This window comes from Peromyscus eremicus, chromosome 5 (assembly GCF_949786415.1).
Source record: "Peromyscus eremicus chromosome 5, PerEre_H2_v1, whole genome shotgun sequence".
In the NCBI taxonomy this organism is placed as follows: Eukaryota; Metazoa; Chordata; class Mammalia; order Rodentia; family Cricetidae; genus Peromyscus; species Peromyscus eremicus.
Genome location: NC_081420.1, coordinates 88,025,961 through 88,049,498, shown reverse-complemented (window position 1 = coordinate 88,049,498; position 23,538 = coordinate 88,025,961). Strand labels below are relative to the sequence as shown.

The 23,538-nt window shown below is 47.8% G+C and overlaps 1 protein-coding gene across 2 annotated transcripts in view; it reads left to right on the top strand.

Annotated features, from left to right (window-relative positions):
* Window positions 1-14,951, top strand: part of Usp10 (ubiquitin specific peptidase 10) — a 57,132-nt gene extending 42,181 nt beyond the window's left edge. For both annotated transcript variants that reach the window (XM_059263921.1, XM_059263920.1), the window contains exons 6-14: window positions 171-280; window positions 931-986; window positions 1,206-1,309; window positions 3,743-3,842; window positions 5,427-5,604; window positions 8,578-8,743; window positions 11,630-11,774; window positions 13,581-13,646; window positions 13,944-14,951. In XM_059263921.1, the coding sequence (XP_059119904.1) occupies window positions 171-280; window positions 931-986; window positions 1,206-1,309; window positions 3,743-3,842; window positions 5,427-5,604; window positions 8,578-8,743; window positions 11,630-11,774; window positions 13,581-13,646; window positions 13,944-14,131 (1,113 nt within the window). In that variant the 3' untranslated portion in view covers window positions 14,132-14,951. The remainder of the gene's footprint in view (window positions 1-170; window positions 281-930; window positions 987-1,205; window positions 1,310-3,742; window positions 3,843-5,426; window positions 5,605-8,577; window positions 8,744-11,629; window positions 11,775-13,580; window positions 13,647-13,943) is intronic.
* Window positions 14,952-23,538: the final 8,587 nt, after the last annotated feature.

The window sequence follows — 23,538 nt, the reverse complement described above, 5'->3', positions numbered from 1 at the left end:
GCAGATCCTTACATGGCCGTTACAAGGCAGCTGTCTTCTTATTTGGTTTATTCCTTTTTGTGTTTACATATCGTAGTTGAGTGTCCTTGGCTTATCTCGTTTTTATATGCCTTTAGAAAGTTTGCTGTGTCTGTTTCATTTCCTTTACACTTCCTTACTGCGACATTTAGACCCTGCAGGCATTGGTGGCTTGCCCTCCGATGTATCACCTGATGAAGTTCATTCCTCTGTACTCAAAAGTGCAAAGGCCTTGCACATCAACGCCCATGATAGATAGCTTGTAAGTAAAGTGCTCACATGTGCCAGTGGTTGGGGGGCATTCCCGTGGTGATGGGAACTTGAACAGTTTGGTAAAGGAGGTGCTGCCTGAGCTGAGTCCAGCCCTCTGCTCTTGATTTTCTACAGATAAGTGCTGGCATAGTCCCCTGCCCCCTTTTAACTTATGTATATGAGTGTCTTACCTGCATGTATGTAAGTGTACCACATGTATGCAATGCCCATGGAGGTCAGAAGAGGACTTTGGATCTCCTGGAACTGGAGTTACAACCAGTTGTGAGCTGCCACATGGGTGCTGAGAACTGAGCCTGGGTTCCCAGCAAGAGCAGCAAGTACTCTGGACCACCCAGCTACCTCTCCAGCCTCTGGAAGTCTCTTTAAAAGGAAGATACTGTTGGGATTTTATATGGAAGTTAATCTGAAGTATAACTGAACATTGTGTTTCTCTGCTCTTCAGATTCAGTAGAAAACCTTGTATTGTTGGCCAGCTTAAACTATCATTTAAAAATGGTCCCAAAATATGTGTAGGTTAATGTTAAGAAGACACTGAGTACTGTCACATCACCTGACATGGGCTGCACAGCTGCTGGTTAATGTGCTGTTGTGTCCAGGCCTGTTCCTAACATGTGCTCTGCTTCACTTTTCTCTATATAGTGTTCGGCTAATGAACGAGTTTACTAATATGCCAGTACCTCCCAAACCCCGCCAAGGTGAGTGAGCAGCTGTGATACCTTGTCATTGGGAACATGGAGCCAGGGAGCAAATGTGGTAAATGTGGTCTTGTTGGAAAGAAAATGCCCTTTTAAATTGAGGTGTTTGCCCTGTGCCAGTCTCACTTCCTGCCTGGGTGGTGGTGGGAGTTTGGGTGGCTTTGCTTTCTGTCCTTTATGCTGTCCTTTTAGTTACCAGAATGTCTGTTTCTCTTGCAGCTCTTGGGGATAAAATGGTGAGAGATATCCGCCCAGGAGCCGCTTTTGAACCCACATACATTTACAGACTCCTGACAGTTATCAAGTCGAGCCTGTCTGAAAAGGTCTGGGGTGTTCTGTGGTAGCTGGGAGGGGGCCCATGCCTGTAGTTCTAGCGAGTGGAGGCCAAGAGGACCTTTGGGAGTTGAAGCCTAGCCTGGGGTACAGAGCAAGTTGCAGAAGAGCCTGAACCACTGTCAGTGGTTGTTGCTCCTGTTAGTCTGTGTCACATGCCCCGTGCTGTTACTTGGTGGTAAGGTTTAAAGTGGAGTCGCTTAAGGCATGTACCAGTTACCCACATTTAACGGCACCAAGTACCGAGGATTGAATCTCACTAGCTCTGCCAACTCTGTGAATTCAAGCTGGTAATGGGCAGAGCCTGGCTTTTGAGTCTGTCCCTTTGCTGCACTGCACTTGGGTAGAGTGGAGACTCCTGGTCCTAGAGTGAGTGCCCAGCCTCCGTGTATTCATGCTCAGGCTACAGCAGCTATTGCATCAACGTGCCTCTTGCTTTTTCCTAAACAGTGCATATTGTGTTACTAAAGGCAAGAGAGGAGAGGAGCCAGGAAGCCTTACAGATGGCCCTGAGAACCATCGAGAGTGACCAAGGCATTTGTCTAGAGCAGTCAGCTGGTCTTTTCAGTTCCAAGTCTGTAATACATTGGCATGAGCAGTTCAGTGCTGCTAAAGCAAACTTATTCAGACAGGAAAAATAGTTAGGAAAATGCCATTTAAATGAAGTGGTATGGAAGCTACATTGCTTTAAATACAGTGAGCGTCTAGGTATACAGGAGAGAGCCTAGCTGCACAGCTTTAACTTTTTAAATGCCTATGTCACAGCTTTTCTTGTTGGCTTGGACTTACATTTCCCACTACTTGGGATTCAGGGTGTTAGGGATGCCCTACCAAGGGTTGGGATTAGAAACAGCCTAGGCAACAGAAAGAGAAGTGTGAGGATGACAACATGCAGATGCTGTAGAACATGGATGAGACCCAGGTGCCAGTGGAGCAGAGGTAGAGGGGCACTCAGGGACAGCTTTATGAAGCTGAGCCCCTCTAAGTTTGTGTTCCAAAAGAATGTTTATGAATAAAGCACTTTGGAAGTTACATTGGAGTTGACACTTTTAAGACCAACCTCAAGCTTGATGACTTCCTAGCAGGAGGTGGGGCATCTTGTGGTGTGGGCATAGTACTGCAGCAGACAGATGCAGAGAAAACCTCAGACACCCCCCATTTGTGCCACCCCAATGCCCAGGCATGCTGCTGCTCATGGATTCCTCCAGTATTGCATGGTGGCTTATGTGGTTGCTAGAGACTCTTGGGGAGTGCCTCGGGAACTGTGTCACAGGCTCAGGGGATTACAAATGCCAAGGAGGAAATAGCACTTCAGTACAAAAAACTGCTTTGCTTGTCTAGAGTTAGACACAGTCCCTTATCCATTCATGGAGTGATGGAACTCTTTCTGAAGTCCAGGTTCTCAGACACCAGCCAAGGGCCAGCCCAGGCCTTTCCTGGGAGTGCAGCCCTATACCTGCTGTGTAAACTCAGCTGCAACATGTATGTGTGTGTGTTTTATTGTGTTTGGTGTGTTAATTTGTTTATCGGCTGTGCTAAATAAGCATAAGCAAGCAGTAGCACCTGAGCTCCACCCCATTCCAAAGTCCCAGTCTCACTGAGTTGCCCAGGCTGGCTTTGAGCTCATAACACTCCTGTTTCTGCCTCCTGAGTAGCTTGTGTCCCCCATGCCTGGTGGGTCATACCTCCTGCTGCACGTGTGCATAGTGTGCCACAGTCCGTGGATCCATTTGGAGAGTGTGTAGTAAACTTGCGTGCTTTGCCCAGAAACCCTAGGCACTGGCTGGCTGTGTGAGTCCTGACTGATTGATAGAACCACCAGAGCTGCGTGGTGTGTGACTGGTGACTGTGCTGTCTCTGAATGATTTTGTTGGTAGAATATCTCTAACAGTCAGCTGATTACTTGGAACTGTAGCTTTTTATTTATGGCTCAAGTCCTCTCAGTGGAGATGGAGATAGGGGATACCAGCACTGCTGAGTGAATGTGACTCAGAGCTTATGTTATGAAGTGGCCCTCAATGTCTTGTTCCTGGGCTGGGTTTTTGTTGTTGTTGTTGTTTTGTTTTTTTCCCAAGAGAGGGTTTCACTATGTAGTCCTGGCTGACCTGGAACTCGCTCTGTAGATCAGGCTGGCCTCAATCTTAGATCCCCTTGCCTCTGCCTCCTGAATGCTGGGATTAAAGGTGTGCACCACCAAGCCTGGCTGTTGTTATGTTATTTTTAACATTTTAAAGTAATATGTATGTCTAGGAATTCAGTTACACAAACAAGAAAAGCACAGAACAAACCTCATGGCAGCTCTTGGTACTTGCCTGCACCAGTCCAGAATGTCTCATCAGAGGTGTGGTGTGATCCAGGTGCTGAGTCCTGTGGGCCTGACTGCGGTAAGTTAGGATTAATGTGACCATGTCTGACCTCCTCAGGGCCGACAGGAAGACGCCGAGGAGTACTTAGGTTTCATTCTCAATGGGCTTCATGAAGAAATGCTGAGCCTGAAGAAGCTCCTCTCCCCTACTCACGAAAGTAAGTTCTGTGTGAGACTGTTTGCCCAACAGCAAAAAGGAAGATTGCGTGTCCATGTTCTCTCTCACACACCTGTCAGAAGTCACATGTCTGTGAACAGTGCTTGGAGTATGTTAATAACTAGTGTTTTTTTCATTACCTCTAAGTATAGCAATGAGAAAGTTAGGTTTGGATAATTGGAATTTATCCAGCTCCATGCTGTTTTGCTTTAACTTTTACTGCAAAGAGATTGAGGCCTCGGTTACTGTTCTCTTGCTGTGTAAAACATGGGTCCAGAGCAATGGTCTGAAGGGTTTACTTTGGCTTACAGTTCTAGAGGGATAGATAAGAGTCCATCACAGTGGAGAAGCATGATGGCAAGCCAGACAACTGCATTTCATTCACACACAGGAAGCAGAACATAGAGCCAGGCTGTACACCCTCAAAGCCTTACTTCCTCCAACACGGCTCTACTGCCTAAAGGTTCCAGATCCTTCCAAACAATGTCACCAGCGGAGAACTAAGTGTTTTAGCTCCATGAGCCTGTGGGGTACATTTCATATTCACATGGCATCTGAAATACAGAAAAGCAGAGCAAGTAGCGGGAGCACCTGCAAGTGTGGGCTCACTCTGTGTGTGTGTGTGTGTGTGTGTGTGTGTGTGTGTGTGTGTGTGTGTGTATATGTATGTACCTTTCTTCTTGGTGCTGCAAAGGTGGAGGACATAGCTGAGTTGCTGTTTGGTGCTGAAAGCATCCTCTGAGGAAGAAGCCCCGCCCCCGTAACTACAGCACTAATTAGCCAAACCTGCTATAATTGCATGATTAAAGCCACTTTCCAGAGTGTCTTCAAATTTCTCCAGTTGTTGTCCAAAGAATGCCTCTAGTTTGTTTTTTTGTTTTGCTCCTCTCTCCCTCTCCCACACACACACAATTTTTCCTCTGTAACAGTCCTGGCTGTCCTGGGACTCACTCTGTAGCCCAGGCTGGTCTCAAATTCTCAGAGATCCACCTGCCCCTGCCTCCCAAGTGCTGGGATTAAAGGCGTGCGCTACAGCCCTGGGCTTTTTTTTTTTTTTTAAATAGTTGACAGGCTTGGTTTTTTGCTGTTGTTGTTTTGGTTCTTTATATTTATTTATTGTGTATGTGTGTGGAGGGGTGGGTGTGTTTGTGCATGTGCAGTTGTGTGTGTACACAAGGATTCCATGGCAAAGTGGAGGTCAGGATAATTTGTAGGAGTTAGTCGTCTTCATCATGTTGTCAGTCAGGCCTAGGGCATGTGACTTCACCTGATGTGCCCTGACAAATTTTCACACCTGTGGGTCGTGACCCCTTTGGGGTTTGGACTACTCTTTCACAGGGTTCACCTAAGACCATCACAAAACACAGATATTTACATTACAATTCATAACCGTAGCATTACAGTTATGAAATAGCAAAGAATTATTTTATGGTCGGGGGGATCCCACAACATGAAAAACTGTGTTAAAGGGTCACAGCATTAGGAAGGTTGAGAACCACTAGTTTAGACAGTTCTTGCAGAATCTGCATTTGCTTGGATTTTTTGCTCTTGAAAATAGTAGCCTAAGCAGACCCTTTCCTTTCAGAACTCACCGTTTCCAATGGGCCCAGAAGCCACTTGATAGAGGACGAAGAGCAGGAAGACACAGGCGAAGGGAGTGAGGATGAGTGGGAGCAAGTGGGTCCCAAGAATAAGACGTCCGTCACTCGGCAGGCTGATTTCGTTCAGACACCTATCACCGGCATTTTTGGTGGACACATCAGGTTTGTGCTTTTCTATGTTGCTGGGGCGGGGTGGGAGTCTGGAAGCTTCTGGACATCCGCTTTACCTGCTTTTCAGTTACTCTTCCTACTGTGCTGCCCTGACCCCAGGGGCTGTGTGCCTCAGTGTTGATAGAAAGCCAGCTGACTTTGTTCTGGTGAAAGAAACTCATGTGTCTGATTGGAGGCGTTGTATTGCTGTATTGTAGTAAATGGATTGCTTGTGTTTAAGGTCTGTAGCATGAGGCTATGAACAAAATAGTGGAGTGGCGGTCAGCACATCCCGCCACCTTCCTTGGTCCCTACCCCTTTTAGACAAGAGCAACTGTGCCCTACTCATTTAGTGTAAGTCCATCACACGAACTGTTAGCAGCTGCAGTCACCTATCACCAGCTCCTAGACCCGTGCACTCTACAGGTCTCAGGCTTTGTGCCCTCTGACCTTTACCCCTTCCTGTTTTCTTCCGCCACTTTGCATTGGTGATGGGTCTTTGTGATTGACTTTTTAATCTATAGCAGTATGATCACATAGGGTTTTTCTTCTGTGTCCAGCTCAGTTCATTTAGTATAATGTTTTCCAAGTCCATCCATGTTCTGGCAAATGTCACGATCTCTTTTTCCAAGGCTGAGTAATACTCCTTGAGTATAACCACTTTTTCCATTTGCTTGGGTGGACACATAGGTTGTTTATCTAGGAAATAATTAAGAATGGACTAGATGAATTTAGATAGCAGAACCTTGTGAGCTAGAAAGTAAAGTGAATAGAGGGAGACATTGGCAGGCAGGAGGATACAACCCCTGGTCTGTACCAGTTCAATCAGTTTTCTGCTTGTTCACGTCATCCTTCTAAAAGATTTTACATTAGAACATTTCAGTACTCAGGGTTTCTCCAAAAGCTCGAAACATAACTCCAAAGGATGATTTAGTGGACTTCAGTGTGTGACAGGCATCTCCTGGGTGCTGTATTTGAAAGACGGCTCATTTCTCAGGTATCCAGAGCCAACTCTGTCTGCTCAGCAGCAGATTGAGCGGCTTTAAGCAGAAAGTCTGCACTCTATGCCTCAGAACCTGCTTTGTGCTTCTGTGGCCCCCATGAGGAGGGCTGAGGAGCCAGTTGAGCTGCCCTGTGACATTGCACAGCCCCTTCTCTAGGGTTCTGGAGTCTTTGTGTAGCCAGGCCATCAGGTGTGGTCTGGGGAGTGCTATGCCCTGCTCATTGTCACTGTGACTTGTCTTGGCAGACATGTCCCTGCCCCTGAGATGAGCCATGGTGGCAGGGATAGCAAAAGATGACTGTGCCCTTTGCTGCATCTTGGAGTTAGGACTGTTGGACATGCCTCAGAGGGCGATGAGGGCACAGTGAGAGTGTAGGCAGCCATCATGACAGATCTCAAAAGTGTCTAAGAGTGACAGTGGGGAAAACCAGGTTCCCTTTGAAGAGATTGCATCACGGCTGCTCGCCTCAGCCTCTCTGGGGTCCCTGGCCTCAGTGGTTGGGCAGAGGTTTTTATGTTGAAGTTCACTGTTTCTTCAAAAACAATAAAGCAGAGATAAGGGATTACTGTTGTTATTAATTAATATTTTAGTCAGGGTTTCATGTATGCTGGGCTGGTCTTGCACTCACTATGTAGGTGTAACCATAGCTAAGGATGACCAAGTTTCCGCTCCTCACTCCTCCACCTCTAGGCCTAGACAAGGAATTCTTTTCTGGTTTCGTTTTATGTTTTGTTTGTTTAAGACAAGACCTCTGTACTTGCCCATGTTGGCCTCAAACTCATGGCAGTCCTCTGCTTGAGCCTTACAAGTGCCTGGCTGATGAGGATTTCTGATGACAGAAGTGCGTTTAAAATAGAATAATACTCGAATAAAGAATATTCTGACTAGAGACCCTCCTCTTACTCACTCACACTTGTGGGTTTTCAGTTTCCCTAGAGTAAACACTTCTTTTTTGTCCTTTTCTGATCATGCAGGACTTGGGAATTAAGGGGATCTTGATTTCTGCACTTATTTTCTTTTGGTTTTGCCAAGACAGGGTTTCTCTGTGTGACCCTGGCTGTCCTGGAACTCACTCTGTAGACCAGGCTGGCCTGGAACTCAGATCCACCTGCCTCTGCCTCCCAAATGCTAGGATTAAAGGCGTGCACACCGCCACCCAGCTTTACTTCCATTAATGCTTTTCAACTTTTTGGGAACGCAAAGCGCATCAGTCGTTTCCTCCACACTTAGGAGGAAGGTTGGAGCATTAGACCTTGACAGTAAGGCTTTCTGCTGGTTCTCATGGTATCTGGGCCGTGAAGTCCAAGTCTCCTCCCACCAGCTTTACTCTGCTCATAAACTAGGACACCAGGCTGCACAAACAAGATCCTTTATTGAATCTCGGAATGTTTCCTGGATGAGGTTAAATGAGAGATGAGATGAACTTGCAGTTATTACTCTGAAGAACTTAGAAAAAGAAAAAAGAAAAACCACCTAAGAAAACATGGTTGAGTTGGCATCCTACCCACAAGGCTGGTTGCCTCCCTTCCTGGATTGCTAACCTGTTTTTTTATTATCCTTAGCTTGCTCCTCTTCCTCCTCATGTTGTTTTTAGAACAAAAGCAGTATTAAAAGTCCTGTTTCCCTGGAGATTTCCTCCATTTCATTAGAACAGGCTGTGGCAACACTTTGTTAAAGCCCTTTGGGGGGGTCACATTGGTTAACTGGTGCTGCACTGTATTCAGGGGTGCAAGATAAGAATTTGGAAGTCGAAACATCTGAGTGGAGCTTGAGATCAGTTGCTAATAACAGAAGGTGGTAGTCATCAGAGTTCTTTTTAAACTCAAGAGTGCTTTTTGCTTTTCTGTTGTCTCGGGTCTTCTGGAACTGATATTGAATAAACTTATTTTGAATGTTTATTCCTTCTCTGTTGGTTAATCTTAAGAGAAAGTGACAAAGAGTGGCCTCTTACATCTTTTTTGTTTTCCACTGCAATTCTTAGGTCTGTGGTTTACCAGCAGAGTTCCAAAGAATCCGCCACTTTGCAGCCGTTTTTCACACTGCAGTTGGATATCCAGTCTGACAAGATACGCACAGTACAGGATGCATTGGAAAGCTTGGTGGCACGAGAGTCTGTTCAAGGTTACACCACCAAAACCAAACAGGAGGTATGTTCCCAGCTGGCCAGGAACCTGTATGGAGGCCCTCTAGGTGCTTGAACAGAACAGAATAGGGTTGCAGGAAGCTGATTGGAATCCACCTCCCACACCAGTTAGTTAACTTTACTGAGAAGTCCCAGAATTTCAGAATGGAGTAGTGAAAACAGATGGTCCCACAGTTCCTTCACTTTTACTCTTGTGGCCTTTCTGTCCTTGACCTTGCTCCGCATTTCATTTTCTGGCAGTCTAATCCTGGTATCCTGAATTCAGCCTACCTCCAGTGGAGGCTGAGTTAGGATGTAAAGGGGCTTCTGGGCACATCTGTGTTGCATTTATCATAGGTCACTAGGAACACTGACATATGGACAGTTAGATGTTCAGATGCATGCTGCTCTTTGATGTGATTTGACAAGGATAAAGTCTCGAGTCTTTCTGTCCTCAATAGCCATGATCTGGGGTTGTACTTTGGTCAGAGGAGGCTGTTATTTGGCTCTCAGTGTGCCTGTTCTTTTGGTCTGCAGTGGAGACCATCTTCTCTATCAGGTCTTTTGTAGTCTGTGGCATTGAGGTCACAAGGCTGTCGTGGCAAGGTTAGGATTTGGCTGGCTAGTTAGGGTGTCACTTTTCTGAAGAATTCCTGGGATTGGAAAGCTTTAAGCACCTAGTGGAGTTGCACAGTTAAGTGAGAGGTCCCAGCACAGATCCTGTCTTGTTGGTGTGTGGCCGGCCCTACAGAAATGTCTGTGTGACCAGTACACTGAGTAGAGAAGAGCAAAGAGCCCTCTGAGGTCTCCTGCTCCAGTCAGCAATGCCACATTCTGGGGATCTGCAGAAGAGAGATCTAGGGTTCCACCATGTTGTCTGACTTGTTTCTGGTGATTGGTTTTGTTTAAAAACGTTAAGCACCAGGAAACCTGGTAGCTGGCCTGAGTAAGAAGTGCCTGGCTGAGGACCTTCACGTAGGAGAGGGCAGTAGAGACATCATGTTGAGGAGGCTGGTGGTTAAGTTTGTGTCTGGCTGTGGGTGAATGCCAGTTAGGCGCAGCCTATATCAGCTGTGACTCTGCAAAGATGGATTGCTGTCCCTGGCTCAGCCACACGGTCTTCTGCCTATGTCCTGTTGGGAGGTTTCCAGCCCTCCCTAGGCCAACTAGAAAAGACTCCTTTGTGGCTTTTCTTACTTTTTCATTTCTGCTGCAATTGAAAACTTGCCATCCTAAATTCCTCCTACTTTCTCTCCCTGCCCAGAAGTCCCACCTATACCTCCTCCCTTGCTATTGGCCATTCAGCTTTTTATTAGACCAATCAGGTGCCTTAGGCAGGCAAGGTAAACAGATGCAACACATCTTTACATAATTAAACAAATGCAACACATCTTTACATAAACAAAATATTCCGCAACATAGACAAATGCAGCACATCTTTACATAGTTAAACAAATATTCTGTAACACCTGACAGTGAGAGTGAGTGTCTCTGACTCTTTTGCCTGCTTTTGGGACCCTTTTCTCCTGCTGGGTTGCCTCGCCCAACCTTGATGCAGGTGTGTATGCCTGGTCTTATTTTATCTTGTATCGTGTTCAGTTGATGTCTCTGGGAGGCCTGCTCTTTTCTGGTCGGGATGCATTGTATGAGAGAAGAATAAATCAATCTATCAATCTATCTATCTATCTATCTATCTATCTAATCTATCTATCTATCTATCTATCTATCTATCTATCTATCTATCTAAAGAAAAAGAAATTATTCCTTAGTTTGTTGAAACTCCAGAACTGAGAATTTTAGTAACCATGTTTCTTTGAAAGTTTTTGGTTTTTGTTTTGCTTTGTTGTTTGATTTTTGTTCTTTGAGACAGGGTTTCTGTGTGTGCCCTGGTTGTGTGGAACTCAATCTGTAGACCAGGCTGGCCTTTAACTCCGAGATCCTCCTGACTCTGCCTCCTGGGTGCTGGGATGAAAGGTGTGTGCCACCACAGCCTGGCCAATGGGCTGGAAGTTAAAAGGTCAAAACCATGGCATCATGTACCTGGAATGAGTCTGGAATTGGTCATCTGTAGATGAAAACTGTTGGTTTGTGCCCCTCTCAGCTTCCCAGCCCTTTGTTAGCTTACGGGTCTGTGTGAGGTGTTTGCTAGGTTTCTCACCTGGGGAGAGACAAGCGTCCAGCTCCCTTCCCCTAGGTCCTGCCAGATCCAGCTCCTAGTGGACTGCTTGCTTCAATGCCTTGCTGTCTTTTAGATGATTACTTACAGTTCTCTCTGTCTTCGAGTGAATAATGGAGCTTTAAGGAAAGGAGTGACCAACTGAAGGTGCATTTAATGGAGAAGAACAAAATAAACTCCTGCACCAGGCATAGGCTGGGAACAGTACTGGACAGGCAGGGCAGGCAAAACAGTGTGGCACCCGGGTGTTTTGCCTACATGTATGATTGTGTACCATGGGCACATTGTTGGGTCAGCAGGGCATGCCACGCTCACCTAGGAATTACACTCCATTAAGTCTTAGAGTTAATGCTTCTTAAGGATTTTTAAAGGCATTCAAGAGACCTGTGAAAGCCCTAAAGGGGCATATTGACAGAACCAGCGAGTCAGTGACAGGGACAGATGACTGTAGGATTACTCAGTGTTTGTCCGAAGAAAGATACTAGGTAGCTTTATGAACGAAAGTGAAAAGACAGTCTAGTGCCTTCCAGTTCCAGCCTCTCCTCAGTTTGCTTGTGTTCTCAGTCTTTTGGTCTTCATGTGGAGGCCACAGGTGGGCTTCAGACCCGAGGGCTCCCTTGCAAGTGTGTCTGTAGGGGTGCAGGTGTGGCTAGGGCAGGGAAGCAGCTGTGGAGCCCCACAGAGGGTGCTGCTGCAGCCAGGCAGGCCTGTGAGCCCTGGCACATGGTCTCACAGGTTGAAGTCAGTCGGAGAGTGACTCTGGAGAAGCTCCCTCCTGTCCTTGTGTTACATCTGAAGCGCTTTGTCTACGAGAAGACGGGCGGCTGTCAGAAGCTGGTCAAGAACATTGACTACCCTGTGGACTTGGAGATCAGCAAAGGTAATGCCCAGCCCTGTGCTTGCACCAAGTCAGAGCTCTTTCTGCTTGAAATTTATTGACATTTGTGCATTTCTATACTAAAGTTCTCACTAGTTTTCTTATTTTTAAAATCTGATTTATGGGTGTTTTGCCTGCATGTATGATTGTGTACCATACACATGTCTGGTGCTGGTGGAGGCCAGAAGAGAGCCTTGGATCCCCTGGGGTTGGAGTTACAGATGGCTGTCAGCTGCCATGTTGGTGCTGGGAATCAAACCCAGGTCCTCTGAAAGAACAGCCAGTAGTCTTAACCACTGAGCCTTCTCTCTAGCCCACCTCTTTTTCTTTTTTCTTTTCTTTCTTTCTTTGGTTTTTCAAGACAGGATTTCTCTGTGTAGCTTTGGAGCCTGTCCTGAAACCTGCTCTGTAGACCAGGCTGGCCTCCAACTCACAGAGATCCTCCTGTCTCTGCCTCCCGAGTACTGGGATTAAAGGCGTGTGCCACCACCATCCCACTCTCTTTTTCTTTTTTAAAGGCAGGGTCTCACTATGTAGTGCTGGCTGGCCTAGAGCTCGCTGTATAGATCAGGCTGGCCATGAACTCTCACAAAGATCTGCCTGCCTCAGCCTCCTGAGCTCTGGGATTAAAGATATGTGCCACGCCTGGCTTAGAGTTGCTTTTTCAAAGATAGAGACAAAACTGAAGCAAAACATAATTCAGCTGGATCAGAAAAGTAGGAGAAGGGCAGCTGTGAGGAACAGGTGGTGCTGGCAGTGTCTGCCCTCTGCCCCTAGACAGTGACATGGTGTCTGTGCAGCCATATATTGGCCATTGCTTCCCATAGGCCTTTGCGACTGGATGACAGCACATTGTTTTGTTTCATTATAGATTTATTTTATTTGTATTAGTGTTTTTATCTGTATGTATTTGGAACACACAGCAACCTGGTGCCCCCACAGATTAGAAGAGCTTGTCAGTTCCCCCAGCAGTGGAGTTATAATGGTTGTGAGCCACCATGTGTGTGCTGGGAACCATCCTAGGTCCTCCGAAAGACAGCCAGTGCTCTAACCGCTGAGCTGTCTTTGTCTGGCTCTGACAACATGTTTTAAAGAGCCCCAGAGAAAGGTGCCCTACTATAAATCTGCAGGAAACCTTTTGCTTTTAAAAGGTTATTGTACGTGTGGGTAGGCATGCATGCCAGAGCACAGGTAAGTCAGTCAGAGGACAGGCTCAGGAAGTCCAATCTCACCGTTTCTTTGGGATCGTGCAGTTGAACTCAGGTCACCTGTCTTCATAGCAAGAACCTCTCCCTAGTGAGTCAGCTGTCTCACTGCTTCCCTCCGTTTTCCTCTCCCTGTGTTTAAAGAATTTGTGTGTCTTGTGCACATGCCCTGGCGTTCATGTGGGAGAAGACATCTTGTAGGAGTCTGGACTCCAGGTGGCAGGTACCAGCACAGAACAACTGCCCCTGAAGGCTTTACAGTTGTGACAAGCATCTTACTGCCAGAATGTGACTAGGAATGTGGCAGGCCAAGGCGGTCCACAGAATACATGGGTGTGGAGAGCAGAGGACAGTGGTGTCCTCTGTCCCCAGGACTGCGTACCTGGACTCCTGTGTCCTGATCCACGAGCCGGGTGTGCAGTTCCCTCCAACCCCCTTTGGCTGTGATGGCACCTTTAGGTTCAGTCCTAGCACAGCTCTGGGCCAGGACCCGTCCATCCCTGTCTGACCCTCTTAAGTGGGTGGGTGTTGTTAGGCAGAACTCACCAGTCAGTGCAGCTGTCCTGCAGAGACTTTGTTGAAGTATTGCTGTTTTGTTTTTCAGAACTACTTTCTCCAGGAGTCAAAAATAAGAATTTTAAATGCCACAGGACCTATAGGCTGTTCGCAGGTGAGAATGCTTGGCCACTGCTCCCTCAAAAACAACAGCGAGCAGTGAGCCTGCATGGTACCTAGGCAAAATTCTGCTGGAGTACACTCTCATGGAAAGTAGATCCTGGGAGAGCCTGAGCGTCTAAAGCAATTGGTTCTGACGTGAGGGAGGGTTCTCACAAGGATTAGTGTCCCCCTGAGTCAGTGGCCTGTGGGTTCCAGTGGAGACACTCCCTTTGGAGGGATTAGGTGGGACTCTGTGCCAGTGGGGGTGAGGGGCTTTTCTCATGGTTGCCCGCTGGGCATTGTCTTCCAGTGGTCTACCATCACGGCAACAGCGCCACGGGCGGCCACTACACCACGGACGTCTTCCAGATCGGTCTCAATGGCTGGCTGCGCATCGATGACCAGACGGTCAAGGTGATTAACCAGTACCAGGTGGTGAAGCCGACTGCTGACCGCACAGCCTACCTCCTGTATTACCGCCGTGTGGACCTGCTGTAGCCGTGTCCGTGTGCCTGTGTGTGTGCCTGACGCTGCTTCCTACAACTCCCAACTCACTCACTCTCCCACCTCTCTAGTGGCTCTTTAGAGAGAAGCTCTCCCTCTGCACAGTGGGCTTGAACGAAAGGGTGTCTTGTGGGGGAGGGCGTGCTTAGCGCAGCTCACGCCACCTCTGACTTCAGAGACTGTCGCTTGATTGAGGGAATACACAAGACGCGGGCAGGCGGGCAGCGCTTCTGAAGAACTGCTGGCTCCTGAGCGCAGGCGGTGCCTTGCACTGTGTCCCAGTCTGATTGCATAGTGGAATAAGTCCCGCACCAGCAGCTCTTGTACATTTGTGAAAATGAATTTTATCTTTCCTTAAAAAATAATTTTTTTAATTCATCACACTTTCCTCCCTTACCCTTTAGTTTTTGATAAATGATAAAAATGAGCCAGTTATCAGAGATGAGAGAGTTCTTACTTCAAAGGAAATAAATACACAAAACATGTCGCTGGTTCCTAGAAGGAAACACATTTTAACAATTGTGAGGTGAAAACTGCTGACGTATACACTGCAGGTCAGACATTTGGAGTGCAGACATCAGGCTGCAGAGGTGGGTGATTGTAACTATTACCATGAAAAGATTTCAATCGCATTCATGCTCTGTGTACACATGAAGAAAAGTGGGCAAAATAATGAAGATTGACACTTCCCAATGTCTGCTGTGTAACCTTCTGTCACGCCTCTCTGATGCCGTGTCCCTAATTGTACACAGTGTAGTGATTCCTAGGAGTATAAGTTGTCACCCGTCAATAAAGATCACAGAGTTGGTTTAAAGCTATGTGTGGTTCTTGGTATGAAAACACCTTCTCTAGAAGAGGCCTCCAGTCCTACAAGCCTGCTGGTCAGCTTCTGGGAACTCAGCTGGGACTCTGGCTGTGCTGGGCTAATGCTGTATTGATTAGTGTGAGGGGCCTGACTTTCACTTTTGCTCCCTCTGATCCTGTGGCTTAGGTCAAGGCCAAATCTTACACCCTCAGCTCCAGACATGGAGAAGAGGCCACCAGCAATAGGAAGTCTGCTGTACTTGGGGCCCTGTGCACCGGGCTCTGCAGGGCAGGGCTTGCAGTGGGGTGAAACCTTTTTTTCTCAAGCTCCTTTTGTGAAGTGGCAATGTTTTCATCAGCTACTAGCTGCCTGCCTAGGTCCTACTCAGCTTCCCATCAAGACGTGGAACTGTGGCTCCTAGGCATTCTGGAAGTCAGTCAGCAGCCAGAGGGATGCCAGCAGCTTGTTCTCTGTGTGGTGGTGCTGAGATGATTATGTCCTCTGCTGTACTCCTGACAAATCTGGCCACAGCATACACGTGTTCCACACACACGTGTTCCACAACTGGTGCTTGCTCTGTCTTGGCAGTGTGTCTAGAAAGCAGAGCAAGAGGCTCATGGAGTCAGTCCCGGGTGCCCTAGGCGACTTCCAAGTGTATAAATGTCCTGTGTGTGTACAGGAGACATTTCCCTCGGTGTCACCGTCGTTTGTGTTGTGTTGTCTGAGTTAGTTGTGTGTGTTTCCTTTAGCACAAAAGCGTAGAAATGACTGAACTTTGGGACTCAATCTGAAGACCTTTGAGTGGTGAACAGAGATGGAGTGAGTCCAGTGGGGTAGGGCACTTGGTATCTTGATCAGCTAGGGGCATGTCCCTTGTGTGGTGTCCCTTTTATGTGGCCAGTGTTGTTAGGAAAAACACTGGCTTTGAAGGGCAGTGTGCTTAATTTAACCCACTCCTGATTGCGCTGCTGTGACAGCCACCATCGAGTGTGTTCAGACAACAGCCACAGGTCGAGTCCAAGGCGGAGGGGCAGACTCTTTGTCTAAAGACCTGTTTCCTGACTTGTAGACACTTCAGTCATCCTCCCGAGGCAGTGTGAACTCCAGCTTTCTCTTCCAAAGCCATACATTCCTTCTGGATTCTCCCCTCTCGACCCCATCCAACCCTAATGGTTCCTCCGGGGTTTAAGTTCTGGCATGTCAGCATTTGGAGAGGAGAATGTAGGGGTGGGCCAAAGCACTGCTTAACTCAAGAGTCTTTAGATTTTATGAATGTTAATGTATTGCCCGTGTGCGTTTATGTGTGCCAAACCCACACCTGGTACTTGATGTACTTCAGAAGACTGAATCAGTCTGGAACTGGAGTTACAGATGGTTGTGAGCCACCATGTGGGTGCTGGGAACTGAACCCAGGTCCTCTGCAGGAACAGCAAGCTCTTTTCTGAGCCATCTCTCCACCCCAGATTGGGTTTTTGACTTCATCCCAGTTTTATATTGTCTAAGCTGCATCACTACACAGAAGTTGCAGATGGGTAAGCAGAACTGAGGCGGATGAGGCATGCCAGTCCGGAATGAAGAACTGAGCATTTTGTCCCTGGGTAGAGAACTCCGATGTTGTTTACGGTAGCGTCTGAAATCCTGTCACAGTGTTAGTTGTTAGCTTCCTGGTGGGCTTCCCTGGCTCCTGGGCATTCATATCAGAACTTCCCCGCGAACTTTGATGTTGACGTTTTCCTTTGTTTTCAGTGTGTCAACGCCTGTAATTCAAGGTGAATGCTGAGGTGACACCAGTCTCTCTGGGACTGGCATTCAAGATGGGAAGCCCCAAAGCCCATCAGGAGTGTGTTGGTTTACAGTGTGGGCCAGATGGTAGGGGCTCTAGGATGCTCCCTGGAGTTCTAGATCAGGGTCTCTGTAAATCTGGCCTTGGGTTCCTAGCCTGTGCTTTGAAAAAATACTTTTTATGTGTATGGGTGTTTTGCTTGTGTGTATGTCTGCACCACATGAATGCCTGGTGCCTAGAGAGGCCAAAAGAGGGCATCAGATCTCTTGGAACTGGAGTTACAGATGGTTGTAAACTGCCACATGGGTTCTGGGAATCAAACCTGTAAGAGCAGCCAGTTCCCTAACTGTCCTTCAGCTCCCCCCAACCTATATGTAAATAAAGCAGCAACTCATAGCTTCCCCTCAATATTTCGATGTTTTTACGTTTAAGATAAACTTTTTCTGCTAAAATAAATTGCATGAGAAGTGGATCGGAGTGCCTGGATTCTTGCCTGAGGCAGCACCTCTGGACTGGGCAGCACCGCACGGCTGTTCCTGTGGGTGAGCATTTCTAGCTCCTTAAGCCTGTCTGCTACTGCGAGGCTGGAAGGCTTCCACATCCTAGGCTTACATTCTCCTGTGTGGTTTGTAGCCATCTGCTTCTTTGCTGCCGAGAGAGGATGCTACCTCTCAGCTCTCCCGTGGCGTTTGCTGGCCGACCCTGTGCTGCCAGTGATGCACTTGAACGGGACCCCCTGGGGTGGTGCGGCCTACTGACAGCTGCCATCCTCAGGTGCTGCCCCGTGAGGTCAGTCCCGGGACACTGCCTCCAGTGCTGGCAAGCTGGGTCAGAGCCCAACAAAGGCTAGCCTCCCCCGTGGTCAGCTGCCGCATGTTTCTACCAGGCACCTGACAGCTTTCCTGCCTCCCTTCCCACTCCAGGACACCGCTGTGGCTTGGGCTAAAAGCTGTTTTGTTCCTTTAAGCAGGCAGGGCTTGGGGCTTGTGAGGCTGGGACCAGTCCTTTTAGCACAAGTAGCATCTGCTGAGACTTGGCACTAGCCTGCCTGTGAGCCTGTGCCAGCCACCCCTGCAGTGCTGATACTGCAGGGCAGGTACTCACACCCTTTAAGACCTCAGACTGTGAAGGGAGCTAGTCACTGACAGTGCCCCGAGTCAAACGGTGTTCAGAAGCTGGTGGGTGTAGCAGAGAAGACATTGGCCACAATTCCCAGAGCTGCTGCGACAGTCCCACATACAGCAGTGACTGGTGACTAAAGATGGTGTGGAGCCTACACGGCCGGCCTGGTGAGCTTGGGTCTACTACTTGGTTTCATCTAAACAGCTAGAAGTGGCACCCTCCTCCCACCTCTTGTGATATCATTGTGAGCATAGCGGGTCCTTGATACCCAGGCCTCTGTGCATTAGAGACCGCTCATGTCTAGGGGCACAGCACTCCTGTTTTGAGTTGAAGGTCTCTTTGTGTAGCCCAGGTTGAACTTGACTCATGATCCTCCAGCCTCAGCCTCGTGTGTCAATTCAGGTGCTTGCTCTACCATACCTGGCTCTTGATCTTGGTTCTAATGGTAGCGATCTTTAATGCCAACCAAGGAGGAAACAGGCCCTACTGGAAATCGCAAAATCAGTGGATAGATGCTTCTCCCTACTTGGATAGAAAGCTAAACTTGCTCTTCATGGAATTTCTTGCCAGGTCTCGCCAGGGCCTCACATCACCCATTTTGCCCTGAGCTACAAAGAGTGGCTGAAGGTAGGCATAAGCTGCAGTTTTGGCTTTTAGGGACTGGCCAGCTGTCCCACTAAGCAGATGACCTATGTGGTCTTCGATCATTAAGCAGTTGTTGACACTCCTGAGAAGCCATTGGCTAAGGCCAGGGGCTGGCACCTTTTTTATGGAAAGGCTGAACTCTGGAAGGTTTGTTTGTTGCCAGGGTGGTGGTGTGTGCCTGCTGGCTGCAAGGAAGTGATTTAGAAAATACTGTGAAGACCAAAGCAGCTAACCTGACTCCGAATGTTCACATTCCCATTTATCTTGGAAAACCAGAGTCTGAACCTCCATTTCATGTAGTAAATGCAATAAGTTGGCTCAGGTGTCCAGCCCTACTCAACAGGCTGCAGGACCCCGAAGCCTTGCCCAAGTCCAGGCCCTGCTGCCTGACCTCTGAGTGTTCAGTCTAGGTGCAGTTGGCTTTAGGAGTACTCTCCTGTGTATGTTCCCATCCTCGCAGGGTAACCGTTACAAATGTTTCTCCAGGGCTTTTTTCTCCCAGTTTAGCTACAGGTGGGGTTGGATTTGAGCTTCCATCAGCAGCATCCACAGCCAGCACACCTACCATTCCTTAGACATTCATAGCATTCCTTTTGGCTGCCGAGGAATGTCCCCGCACTTCTGTGTTTCCTGTGCGTGGATGGACTTGCTACCAGTGATGGCTGCTCCTGATGTTCTTGAGTTCTTTATGGTGCACACAGCATGTTTTCAGGCTGTAGCATGAATCTTAAAGAGTCTTATTAATAAAATCAAACCTGAAGCCAGGTATTGGGGTGAATGCTGGAAGATCAGAGAAGCAGAACAAGCCACAGCCACCTCACCTTGCCAATTCTTCAGCTGATTCTGTTTCCTCAGACTGGAAGCTTCTGAGTCCTCATCCAAATGGGTCTCAGCTGAACTATGCTGCTCAAAAGCCTAAAAGCTTAACCAGCCAAATGCTTCTAGTTTCTGGTCTTCACGCCTTATATACCTTTCTGCTTTCTGCCATCACTCCCTGGGATTAAAGGCGTGTGTCACCATGCCTGGCTGTTTCCAGTGTGGCCTTGAACTCAAGAGATCCAGGCGGATCTCTGCCTCTGGAACGCTAAGATTAAAGGCGCTAAGATTAAAGGCGTGTGTGCCATTATTTTCTGGCTTCTATATCTAGTAGCTGTTCTGTTCTCTGACCCCAGATAAGTTTATTAGGGTGCACAATATTTTGGGGAACACAATACCACCATATCAGGCATGCTCAGGAGTGGACCCACAGTACCTGGGGCTTGCAGCCTCAGCAGGAGCCGATGCTGCTTGGTTACCTCTTCTAGCTTACATCAGCAATGGGGAACTCTGGTCAGGAATTGAAACCGGCTGCAGGGTAGGTCAAACTGATAGGAATTCCAACCACGCCCCATGGTCGTGCATGCCGGACAGGACACTTAGTCATCTCCGCCTAGTCATTTCCAGGTCATACGTCCTGCGTGACCCATGCCCCATGGTTACGCGCAATCACATAGTTGCACGGATGTGACCTCGTGATCTCTGTACATGGGCCTGTGTGCATAGGTGCATCCTGGCCTCTATAAGGCGGCGGTCTCTTTCTTGCACGTGCCCTTCCACAGGCCTGATCACATCTATTCCTTTCTCTTTGTCTTGATAAAACTCTGGTTAGTGGATTTTGTCATATGTCGTGACTTTTACTTTGGGGCAAGAGCGCCACAAAAAACAAAACAAAACAAAACATTCATCATATGGTGCTGTAACTCAACGGGCACTCCCTGGCGCCTTGCGCCCAGAAACCTGTAAACCGGGGAGTCTGCTCTGTCCATGACAGCCCACTGTCCATTTGCCTGGCTTCAGGATCCTACACACAACACCAGCAACTTCAATTGTTGAGTCCCCCCACTTTTCAGCCAGCGTAAATGGTTTCCTGGATCTGTGGGAATGACCGTTGAGCGGCCGGCATCCCCCTGGTGTTCTTGAAACTGGGGGAACACCCCACCACCACCACAGTCCTTCACTGGCTACAGTTGGTCCCTATCGCAGGCTAAAATTTCTAGCCACCTCCCACGTCTGCAGTTGGAGATATATTTATTGCGGTCAGACACCCCCCCACCCCCCCCACCCCCTACCCCCCCCACCCCCGTCTTCAGGTGTGTCCTCAGGCTGTGTTAGGCCGACACATTTTTCTGGCTTGACAAAGCAGTAAATGCTATCTCGGGAGTCCTTGTCTCACAGGCCTTAGGCCCCTGCCTTACAGCTGACCATTTGTCTGGCAGCTTGTGCCTGTTACAGATCCATCCTTGGCCTTAGGGACGCCTGGGGGCCTTGGTTTAGGATCATGTTTGTTTTTTATTTTTTTATTTTTGCCTCTCTGCTACAGACATGGGAAATAAGGATTCCAACCCCATCAGTCCCACCTCTCCCCTAGGATGCCTTCTTGAAGCTTTAAAATCTCTCACTTTAATGCCTTGCTTAAAGACTCCTAAGCTTGTCCATCTCTGTACTAAGAGATGGCCCAAATATGCCTTAGATCATAACAAAAAATAGCCACCAAGTGGTTCCTTAGATCCTGATATTTTACGGGAATTATCTAACTTCTGCCAGACAACGGGCAAATGGAAAGAGTTGCCCTATATCATAGCTTTCTACCAGATGTAGCACGGATCTTAAAAGGTTCTTATTAATAAAATCAAACCTGAGGCCAGTTATTGGGGTGAATGCTGGAAGATCAGAGAAGCAGAACAAGCCATAGCTACCTCACCTCGCCAGTTCCTCAGCTGATCCTGTTTCCTCAGACTGGAAGCTTCTGTATCCTCATCCCAGTGGCTCTCAGCTGAACTGCTGTTCAAAAGCCTGAATGCTTAACCAGCCAAATGCTTCTAGTTTCTGGTCCTCACGCCATATATATCTTTCTGTTTTCTGCCATCACTCCCTGAGATTAAAGGTGTGTGTCACCATGCCTGACTGTTTCCAGTGTGACCTTGAACTCACAGAGATCCAGAGGGATTTCTGCCTCTGGAATGCTAGGATTAAAGGCATGTGCTACCACTGCCTAACCTCTATGTCTAATATTGTGGCTGTTCTGTCTCTGACCCCAGATAAGTTTATTAGAGTGTGGGCGCTGGAGAGATGGCTCAGAGGTTAAGAGCACTGCTTACTCTTCCTAAAGGTCCTGAGTTCAATTCCCAGCAACCACATGGTGGCTCACAACCATCTGTAATGAGATCTGGTGCCCTCTTCTGGCCTGCAGGGATACGTGCAGACAGAACACTGTGTACATAATAAATAAATAAATCCTTAAAAAAAAAAGTTTATTAGAGTGCACAGTATTTCGGGGAACACAATACCACCACATTTCCCCTTTTTTTTGTCTAAAATTTAAAAAAGCTTATAACTAATACAAGAAAAACTATATCCAATAAGTATATACAACATATACAGTCAAGAATTACATTAATGATGTCTAGTCCATTAACATTTGACAGATTCAGATAAAAAAAAAACTCCCATTAATATATAACAGTGTCCAGTCCAGTAACATTTGATAAACTCAGACAAAAAAAAAATTTCATTACTTATCCTATTTAAAACAAGTAGTTCCTTTTTAAAAGTAAATTCAAACCATCTCTTCTGGATTCCTTCTCTCCTGCCCATATGCTCTTAGCCATGCCTGAACCAGACGATTCCCTGACCCTGGAATCTCTGGCCCTAGATCCTGCAAACAAACCTCCACCTATCCGGCTTTCTGCTCCCAAACCTGCCCCCAGGGAGCCGGTACCTTCTCCTCTGGCTTCCCCCTTCTCTCAAGCAGCAGCGACCATTTCTGAAGGCCCGGCTCTGGCTACAACCTTTACCCCTCCTGCTACCCGCTCTCAGACTGCTAAAGGGCCTGACTCCAGACATTCAAACCCGCCAACCATTCTCCCTTTTTGAGAAGTAGCCGGAGTTGATGGACTGATTAAGGTCCATGTCCCATTCTCTCTCATAGAACTCTCAGATAGAAAAGAAACTGGGTTCTTACACCTCTAATTCTGCTTCCTTTATTAAACGATTTCAGTATATAACTCAATCTTATAGTCTCACCTTTCATGATGTGTACATGATACTTGCTAATAACCTACTTCCTGAGGAGCACAGGCAAGTTTGGGAGCAGGCTAGGACGCATGCAGATGAGATTCACCAAACTAAACCCCGCACACCCTCCAGGGGCTGAGGTGGTTCCTGATCAAGACCCATATTGGGATTATAACACCCAGGGAGGATCTCTAGCCAGGGTTAGGTTTATTACTTGTCTCCTGACAGGCCTCCGTAAGGCTGCCCTAAAGCCAGTTAACTATGAAAACTAAAAGTGATAGATAAGGACGAAAATCCGTCTCACTTCTTAGACCGGTTCCCTAAGGCCCTCCTTCAGTACACTAGCCTAGATCCTGAAAGCCCTGAGGGCAGGCAGCTCCTAATGACCCACTTTGTCTCACAGAGCTTCCCCAACATAAGGGCAAAACTTAAACGCTTAGAGAATGGCCCTCTGACCCACAGGCAGAATTGCTAGTGGTAGCATTCAAGGTGTACCATGGGAGAGATGAGAAAGTCCAAAAAAGGAACTGCCAGATGCTGGCACATGCTTTCCCACCAGCTCCCCAAAAGCCGCCAGGTCCCTGTTTCAAGTGCAGGAAAGATGGCCGTTGGGCCCGGGCTTGCACCACCACCCCACGAGAGGCACCGATAGGGCCTTACCCAAAGTGTTGCCAAAAGGGTCACTGGTCAGCTGACTGTCCTAATGCACCCAGATGAAGACCACCCTCCGGCTGACTTTGTAAGCTTGGCTTTCAGTGATGACTGAAGCTGCCTGGGTCTTGCCCCAGCCATTTCCATCTCACACAGGGAACCCAGGGTAGTGATAATAATAGCTGGGCACCCCATCTCCTTCTGGACACCAGAGCTACCTATTCTGTCCTGAGAGAGTTTTGGGGGCCTACTTCTCCTTCTTGTCAGGGTAGGGGGACAGCCTTATCTACCTCACCAGACCCCACCACTTAATTGTATTTTCAGAGGCATCCCTCTCACACA